The sequence below is a fragment of the Phacochoerus africanus genome, chromosome 7 (assembly GCF_016906955.1).
Source record: "Phacochoerus africanus isolate WHEZ1 chromosome 7, ROS_Pafr_v1, whole genome shotgun sequence".
Lineage (NCBI taxonomy): Eukaryota > Metazoa > Chordata > Mammalia > Artiodactyla > Suidae > Phacochoerus > Phacochoerus africanus.
The window spans coordinates 24549746-24560069 of record NC_062550.1 but is presented as its reverse complement, the minus strand read 5'-3'; the positions used below and the strand labels follow the sequence as shown (position 1 = coordinate 24560069).

The 10324-nt window shown below is 35.6% G+C and overlaps 1 protein-coding gene across 1 annotated transcript; it reads right to left on the bottom strand.

Moving 5' to 3' along the window:
• Positions 1-4086: 4086 nt before the first annotated feature.
• On the bottom strand, positions 4087-5022 carry LOC125131737 (olfactory receptor 6C2-like). Its single transcript, XM_047788508.1, has one exon. It carries the CDS (start codon positions 5020-5022, stop codon positions 4087-4089), a length of 936 nt encoding a protein of 311 aa, XP_047644464.1.
• Positions 5023-10324: the final 5302 nt, after the last annotated feature.

Genomic DNA, 10324 nt, shown 5'->3' with positions numbered 1-10324 from the left:
GATGCCATGCTGTATTTATCTTTCTCTGTCTGACTTATCTCACTTAGCATAATGCCCTCAAGTTCAATCCACATTGCCATAAAGAGGCAGGATTTCCTTCTTTCTGATGGCTGAATAACATTCCATTGTATATGTGCAGGTGCATTTCTTTTGGAGGCTTTAGGAGGGAAACTCTTGGCTTATTTCAGTTTCTAGAGGCAGCATGTATTCTTTGGCTCCTAGTCCGTTCACTGTGTCAATGCAACCTCTTGTTTCCACTGTCACATCTCCTACGACTAATTTGGTTCTTATTCCTGGTGATTAAACTGGGCCCACTCAAATAGTATAGGATAAACTTAAGATCCACAGCTTTGTCACATCTACCGAGTCCCTTTTCCATGTAAGTAATCATAGGTCCAGGAGTTAGATATCTTTGGGGGGATTATTAGTCCGCATTTTGCACATGTGTAGAATTGTCCAAGTGCTTCATCCTGTGCTGCAGGTCAATGGGAGATCCTGAAAGAGGGATGGTGCGGCATACAAAACAAACAAGATGCTTTTACATTTTAAAAATGGGGGACCAGGACGCACTCTGTTCCGCTGAACAAAGGCCCTTAGGCTTTAGCCCATAAGACTTTTATTAGGGAAAGTGATGTGTTTAGATTAGTGAGCAAGAGTAGGCATAGCAAATGTCAAAGCTATCTCTTAGTGAGATTTAGGGAGACTACTAGCAATAAAAAGTTGCAGGTGTATACATCTAGGATATAGTGCAGCTGCCTAAAAAACAACATAGTTACATATAAGCCCCTTATTTTATTTTGACAGGAGACCCGGCACTTTAGAACTCTGTGTTGGCAGACATGCTTATCGGGCTTTTGCCATCACAGGCATTCCTTGGCTTATCGTGCTTTTGCACAAACCAAGTTTGCTTTCTGCAGAGTTCAGCTGTTCAGTGGTCTCCAACATCCAAGAAAGACGTAGTCAAGCTCTTCAGCTACTGGCGACTAGAGCTTATTCTAGCCCATGTCTTAGTTGAGCAGGTGAGGACAATTTATAGAGTTTGGGACAGTTACTATTCTATCTCTAAATATTTTCTTTCACGGAATTTTAATTTTTCAATAGAGAGACTCAATGGAACTCCGTAATTGGCCAATATATTTTTGAAGTTATGAAAATAAATTTATTACATATATGTACTATAGCAGTTGTTTCAAACAGACATGAATTTTGAGAAATCAGGTTGTGACTTGTTCATCAGGTCAGTTTAGGGTGATTTTTAAATCTGGCACAAATGAACTTTTTAAAGGCATAAATGAACCTTTCCACAGAAAAGAAAATCATGGACTTGCAGAATAGGCTTGTGCTTGTCAAGGGGGAGGGGGAGGGAGTGGGGTGGTTGGGGAGCTTGGGGTTAATAGATGCAGACTATTGCCTTTGGAATGGATTAGCAATGAGATCCTGCTGTGTAGCGCTGGGGACTATGTCTAGTCACTTATGATGGAGCATGATGAAGTGCGAAAATAGAATGTGTACATGTATTTGTAACTGGGTCACCATGCTGTAGAGTAGAAAAAAAATTGTATTGGGGAAATAACAATTAAAAAATAAAAATAAAAAAATTGGAATATCATTGATTTACAATATTGTGTTAGTTTCAGGTGTTCAGAAAGTGATTCAGTTACATACATGTATATTTTTTCAGATTATTTTCCATTATAGTTTATTACAAGATATTGAATACAATTCCCTGTGCTTTACAGTAAATCCTTGTGGCTGATCTATTTTATGGATATAGTTGTTTCTGTCCAGTAGGTCAATTTAATGTGCTGCTTATGGGAGGGAGAAGGGTAGGCAACGTCAGAGGCCAGACACCAAGATGAGCTTTAGGAATCCTCCCTTATTTTTTTTTTCCATTTAGGGTGGTTGAGTTTTCTGTTCCACAGTGTTACTTTCTCCTTTGCTCATAGTCTGTTGTGTTGCTTCTTTTATTCACTGTACATTCAGGAAGGTTTCGGCTATTTCATTGCTCAACTCAAGCCAGAGTGATCAGTGTAAATTTAGTCATCTGGTAATTGAATTTTTAAATAATTAACTCTGCTGAAATAGAACAGATCCTGCACTCATGGGATAGGTATCAGTTACAAAGATTATGTAATGCAGGAATTTCTGCAGAGTTATGTGAAAATCTGGGAAGATCACTTAGAATAAAAATATTGTGTGAAAATTACAATTAATGGTCTTGAATAAATGAAAGCTCATCTTATTTGGTTAAAATATTGTGTGAAAATTACAATTAATGGTCTTGAATAAATGAAAGCTCATCTTATTTGGTTAAAATATTGGAACGAGCCAGTGACCTCAGAACCTCTATACCCTGTGTATTGATCAAAGGAGCCTAATTAAGGCAGAATATTTAAACGAGACCTGATATGTGTGGCTCAAGGTGGCCCAATTTTTAATACAAATTCATGCATATATTCAAACTCATTAGTCAGGACTAGTGGCACTTTTGAGCCCATTGCCTTGGTTTCATTGGATCTTTCCTGGGAACATTAAAATTATTATACATACGTATTCAGTTCTATATACCAGTTCATATGTAATTTCACTTTTTATTATACTCATGTATTCAGTTCTATATACCAGTTCATATATAATTTCACTTTTTATTATACTCGTATTCAGTTCTATATACCACGTCATATATAATCTCCCTACCTTCTTATGGAGAGTGTGCATATGCTCTTGACCTTCACTTTTGTTCAAATCTTTCTGCTCTTCTTTGTTCTGTGTTAAAGTGTAAGCTTTATTTTGGTAAACATTATATCAATATAAACTATTTTCTAATATAATGAGTGGTTTTCTTTATAAATTAGGAATGTTTATATTAAGAGGGCCTGCTATATTTTACATAATTTTTCTCTTAAAAATCATTTAACAGTTTTTCAGTTTTCATAGAGCAATACCTTTATTTAGTATATGTAATTTTCCTCAAGTGTCCATTGAGGACACTCTTTTTTTTTTTTTGGTCACACCTGTGGCATATAAAAGGTGCTGGGCCAGGGATCACATCTGAGCCAGAGTTGCAAACAACACCACAACTGTGGTAATGCTAGATCCTTAACCCATGGCGTCACAGCAGGAACTCCCATTGAGGACATTCTAAAATTAAAATGGACATCACTATAGCATCACATATTATAAAAAAAAGGGGGGGCTTTGGAGTAAGGCATAAGTGGATTTGCATCATGAAGTTACTGCTTATTAGCAGGAACTCTGCTAAGCTTTAATTTACTGACTCGTGAAGTGAAGATAAAATAACTTTAACATTTGTTTTACATATAATAAAAAGTCGTGTGTTTCTAGTGATTAGCTGCTGTAATCATTGTCGTCATGATATAAAGATGAATATATAAAGCCATAAACAGTATTATTACTTCAAGATTTATTTCCATCTTTAATATTAAGCCCATTTCCCCTAAACCATCCTTCTCTGAAGTTTATTGTTTAAAGACAAAAACAGAATAACTTAGAATGGGGCCTGGAATCAAAAAAGCCCTCAAATGCCAGAGTTGGAAGAGATGATAAATACGATTACTAAATCTAAAGTATTAAGATGAACTCATTGCTTCTGTTTGCAGTTTTATTAAGTCTGGTTTAAATGCAAAATGATTCTTTTGTTTCAGGGAAATGTATTATTATATTTTAGTATTAACAAATATAGTTCCAGTGAAGCTTCCTTGTTATGCAGAAAAAGGATTAAAAGCTTAAAGATACAGTTTAGGGATGTCTGATATATTCATGAACACAATTCTTTTTTTTTTGTCTTTTTACCATTTCTAGGGCCGTTCCCGCGGCATATGGAGGTTCCCAGGCTAGGGGTCGAATCGGAGCTGTAGCCACAGGCCTATGCCAGAGCCACAGCAATGCAGGGTTCGAGCCGCGTCTGTGACCTACACCACAGCTCACGGCAATGCCGGATCATAAACCCACTGAGCAAGGGCAGGGATCGAACCCTCAACCTCATGGTTCCTAGTCAGATTCTTTAACCACTGCACCACGACGGGAACTCCCATGAACACAATTCTTATACATTAGCAAGTTCTCTTATTTCTTTAAGAACAATGCAAATCTTTTGATTGTATCATTGAAAGCTTGTTTCACTTGCTTGTTTCTCAAGGTGTAAATGAAAGGATTCAGCATGGGAGCAATGGAAGTAGTGAGCAGTGTCACACCCTTATTAACAGCCAATGATTTCTTCGCTGAAGGTTTAACATAGGTGAAGATACAGCTTCCATAGCTGATGGAGACCACGATCATGTGGGAGGAACATGTAGAAAATGCCTTTTTCCTTTGCTGGGCAGAAGGGAACTGCAAGATGGTCTTGAGGATGTACACGTAGGATAGAACCACACACACGAGTGTCATGATAAAGGTCAACACAGCACAGACCATGACCATCTGCTCCATGAGCCACGTTTCCGAGCATGAGATCTTTAGGAGGGGGGCTGCATCACAGACAAAATGGTCAATGACATTGGAGTCACAGAATTCCAGCTTTAGGCCCAGGCTGAGTGGGGGGATGATGATCAACAAGCCAGCCAGCCAGGAACCAATGATGAGTCTCCTGCAGACCGTGTGGTTCACGATGGTCACGTAATGCAGGGGTTTGCAGATGGCCACGTAGCGGTCATAGGCCATGGCGGCCAGGAGGAAAAACTCAGTTACTCCAAAGAGATCAGTAAAAAATAGTTGCGTAGCACAACTGTTGTATGTGATGGTCTTATCACCTGTTGCTATGTTGTACAAGTATTGGGGAACACAAGCAGACGTAAATGCGATTTCCAAGAAGGAGAAGTTTTGTAGGAAAAAGTACATGGCAGTTTTGAGGTGAGAGTCTGTGGAGGTGAGGGAGATGATGGTCAGGTTCCCAGTGACGCTCAGCGTGTAGGTGAGAAACAGGAAGATGAAAACCAGAGTCTTCAGCTGTGGCTCATCTGTGAGTCCCAGCAGGACAAAAGTTGTTACTGTGTGGTTTCTCATCACTGAGTCCTGCCTTCTACTCAGTCTGCATTTATGATTCAGAGACATTTGATACGAGAGTGATGTTAACATCACATAGCAGTAATTAATCACTCAAAAAACTACAAAAAACCTTCTAATATGCAACTTAAAAATTTGGTTGTAAATATTATAATAATCATTATTAGGTTCCATTGAGGTATGTTTTGGTAATTTCATGGTATATTTTTTAAAAAATTAGGTTATTTTATCTACCTCACCCTCCAACATGAATCCTGTTTTTCATTGCTTTTTATTCACAAGTTGTGTTTCATTTTTACCTGCACACGGGATTGGAATTACTTATTTAGTTATATTTTCCTGCTAACTGATGCAAAGTCCTAAAATCAAATCTTAAGCTTCTTAAATGCTTCAACGTTTTTTCTTTGTAGTTTTGTTCTTCTTAAAGTGCAAATATAAGTAGGTAGTTTGGAGCTTACTATACATGCTTTCTATATTCATTGCTTAAGATTTGAGTTCTAGCATTGTTACAATTTTTTAAACTTATGTTTTATTCTCTAAACAACTTCTCTTCATTTACCTCTTCCATTGTATCTCCCTCATGACTTTTTCTCTAAAATTTGTAATCTTTGTTATTATTGTGCAGAAGACAGTATTTTGGAGAGAAATTAGTTGTTTAGAGTGTTAAGATACATTGGGTGTGATAAGATTTTATGACAATCACAATTGCTTATAACTTTAAACCTATTGGGTTACGGTTTTTTTTGTCTTAAATTTTTTTTTATTATAGTTGATTTACAATGTTCTGTCAATTTATGCTCTACAGCAAAGTTACCTGTTGGGTTAAGTTTCAAATATTCCAACATCTTGGTACCAGTGTCATTAAGTAGAAAAAGTTCAGATTTGGCATACAAATTAGATCCCCAATCACTGTTTGCTTTCACTGTAATTCAGTTTTTCATCTGTGAAGTGGAAATAATAACAGTATTCTTTATATACTATTAAAATTTAAACTTGTAAACATTTGAAATATATTAATACTTATAGAAGTGCTCAATAACAAATAATAAACATATTATCATTACTTCAATGTCCCGGTTCACAGTGATTTTCCTTTTGTTATTCACCATGTAGTCATTCTTCACCACATTATAAACACATTTTTATTCCCACCATTCTAATGAAACAATTTTTGACAGTTTATCAAAAACTTTTTTTGGTATAAAATAGTAGCAGATTTCTATATGAAATGTGTACTTTTTACTAGAAGCTACACATAACATTTTCTCATAACTTTATACACCTTGTTTTCTTCCTACCTTCTTATTTCTGTTTCTGGGTGTTTATCTTCTTGATTGTCTCTTTTATGTTTACATTTCTCAGTGGCTTCTCTTAGTTCCTTTCACTTAAACAGTACACTTGGAGGATATGTTCTTGAACTCCTAATTGCTTAATTTCCAAAAAATAATTGCTATTTAGAATCTCGGGAATGTAGTCGGATGCACCTGAAACATAAAAACATCTACATTTCCCTCTTGTTTTATTGTCCTTGAGTTACTTACAGTCAGGCTAATAGATATGGCCAAGTATTGAACTAATCACTTTACATGGATTACCTATCTGGAGAAAATTTCCCTCTGATAGTATTTCTTCACTTTTCTCTATTCAAAGCCCCACTTTCATGAGGGATGCAAACAATTGGTCATTGGTTTTTAGATTCAATATCTATTCCTGGAACCTCATGAAACTATACAAGGGCTGGGTGTCATTCAGAGCCATCAATTCTTACTCCTGTTTTATTACAGTCCCAGGATGGTTCCACTTGAGATTTTCCAACTTTATGATGGTGCATTCAGTCAAACCATACATCATATTATGAATTTTGACCTTTTCCTACATGAATGGTATCTCTGCAATGCAGGGCAGTGGCAGCTGCAATGTTTAGCCACCTGATCAAGAAGGTAAACAACCAGTACACTTAGAACCATTTCATACCCATATAAACATTCAGGTACTTTCACTTTCAGGACAGCCTTCAATAGATTATGGAAGATGTTCAACACTTAATTATAAAATAGACATCGTGTTAGATGATTTTGCCCAAGTGTAGGCTAATGTAAGTGCTCTGAGTGTGTTTAAGGTAGGTTAAACTAAGCCATGAAGTTACATAGGTTAGGTGTATTAAATGCATTTTCAACTTATGATATTTTTATTTATGATGGGTTTTATGCAACCCCATTTTAAGTCGAGAAAGATTTGTTCTACACTGAGAAGTTACACTGTTTGGAGATTAAAGTACATTTTATCTAGAATAGCATGCATATATCACTCGGATCTATATATATTCAATGCCTAAAAAAAGATTTACGGGCAAAAATATAAAGTCAAAATTTCCACCTGAGGAATAGTTGTTATGTTCAAGTGAAACAGTTGTATGTTCCACTGATGCTTCTTTTGCTTTCCTGCTGCATCTCTCAGTGGGGTGTTAAAACCAGAAGCCAGACTCTTTATTTCTCTAAATTTGTGGTGGTATATTGTCTACAGATTTTTCCCCTCAATTAACACAAACTAAATATTATAGTTGCATCTCAAATATTTACAAAATTGAATCAATTCTTCCCCCAAAGCAAAGTTTCCTACAATTTGTGTAATAGCCTTGATTTCATTTATTATGTGAAAAGTTTGTTGTACTACTTTATAATATTCCCTCCATATTGAGTTGGGGCAGTGTCAGTTCTGATCATGTGGCTAAATTCCAGAGTTAAATCTTAGGAATGAGAGTATCACACAGAACTAGCCTGGACTTGCTCGTTGTTTGCGTGAGAGCTAGGATGCTCCACAGAATCTTGGACCACACCTGACACTTAGAGGAGATCGTCTTGAGATGCAGTGAGGGATCGTTTCTGCAGCTCACCTTCCTCACTGATTTTCTTCTTCCCATTGTGCAAAGACGTTTGCTTATCTGTGGCAACTAAAGCAGCCCAACTGAGTTTTCAGTTATCATATTTAGTTATAAAACCATTTTTCCTTCCAGTCACTAAGACTTTATTTCCATGAGAAGTCTCATCTTAATAATGCAGATGTTGAGTAATTAAGTTATCTGACTTGTTATTGACTGAGTAATGTTTATATTATATTATATTTAAGAGAGTTAAAAATTTTGGTATTTTGGTATCTCTAATGAGATTATCTTAGAACGTGAGCCAAGTTGTCAATTGACTTGTTGTTGTTGTTGATTTGGGGGGTTATTGCTTCTATACTACCTTTACATGACTTTCTGCTTATGGTGAATAAAAATGATCACATCAGTGAATACAAACTATCCAAGAATAGCACATTCTAAAAATAACGTTTCATTAATACCCACGTTAAGATTTGTATTTCTCGGTTTTATACAGAGAAAACCCATTCTCAGAGAAAAATATCACTCAATCCCACCAAGAGAGACTATAACTGAAGAGATAAGACCATATCATATTCATACTTTAGCAGATAATCATAGCCTCCCTTGAAGAGTTGTTTAATGACACGTACAGCTACCACTTTGAAAATGAATGTCATGTTGAAAACTTGCATGAGAGTTTCTGCTCACTCCTCATTGAATCCATGCCCACAGTTATGGAAGCCTTGAATGATTTGAGTTTCTATCTTCAATCCATTGAGTAAACTTCCCCAAGATAGAGGTGCTGTTATAAACTGAAGGAAAGATTTTCTTTTCTTTTTGTTACTAAAAAGAAATATTAGTACAAAGGAACCTCGTTTTGGAAGAGTAGATGTTGTGAAGTGTCTTTGCTCTGAGAGAGGTTTTTCCAGGGTCAAGCTCAATATTTGTTTATTTGCCAAAGCTGGAAAAAAGTAACTTATGAACAAAAGAGTCCTTGGTGACCAGGTTAAAAAAATCACTAAGGAATCATTTGTGTAATAAACTTTGGGGAAAAAAAAATCAGACAATACAGTAACTTGGGGACACAGCCATTGGAGACAGGCTTTAAAAGAGATTGGTCAGAAAACAGTAAGAATCTTATTTTTTTTTTAAAGTTCAATTTCTTTTAATTAATTGCTACCACACTAGATCTCTCTTTTCTCCTTTATCAATTTTAATAAAATGAATAATTACATATTCCTAAGACACTTGATAAAATAAAGAAAAATAAGAAAATACCAGGCTAACGAACAAGACTTTTTTAAAAAGTTAGCAAAAATGTTAGTACTTTGGAGCATATCCTTCCATATTTTTCCTTCTACAAATATGCCATTATGTATCACACGTGGTCCTTACAAATGTATGAATATTAATTCAAACATATATATATATATATATATATATATATATATATATATATATATATATATATATATAGTTTTTTTGCCTTTTCTAGGGCCGCTCCCACAGCATATGGGGTTCCCAGCTAGGATTCTAATCAGAGCTGTAGCCACCGGCCTACACCAGAGCCACAGCGACATGGGATCCAAGCCACGTTTGCGATGTACACCACAGCTCACGGCAATGCTCCTAACCCACTGAGCAAGGCCATGGATTGAACCCGCAATCTCATGGTTCCTAGTCAGATTCGTTAACCAGTGCACCACGACGGGAATGCCCAAAAAACATATATTGAGATACATAACTTGTCATGTTATTTTAAATTTTGATATACCAGAATCTATTTTTAACCTAATAATATTGACCTGAATCATTTAAATTTCATTTCATTTCAGTCCATTGTATTAGTGTAATATCCAAGTTTAAATCAAACTTTGTTGTAAATTTATACTCTTTATAATGTTTCACCCTTTAAAAATGTATTTCTATGGTTATCCACAAGTTTATTTTGTCCCTTATCAATCATTTTACATTCTTTTTCATTTTCACAATTATAAAAATATTTATAAGAAGAATAATTATACAAACTATTTTGGGGAATATTGTCAGAATAATTGATAGATGTAAAATTTCTTCAGTAAATTAGGCATTTCTTTTTAGAATTACAATGTACAAGTCCCATAGGGAAAAGTAATAAAAATTTCCCTTCAGAATAAAAGTATGTGAGAACTTTTGGACATACACCCCTGTTATTATTAGCTGTTAAGATGTCCTTTACAGAGCGTGAGGATCATTAATTTGACCAAAGTGCGATCTGAATCAAGACTGAGTGGCAGAATTTTTGATGGTATAATTTGCATAGAGTATGCCTATTTTAGTTGTACAGTTTGATGAATTTTAGCAAATGCACACACCTCTGTAATCTGAACCACGTTAAGAACAGAACATTTCTGTCTCCCTCAAAAGTTTCTCTAATACGTTTTTTTTCTTATCATTCCC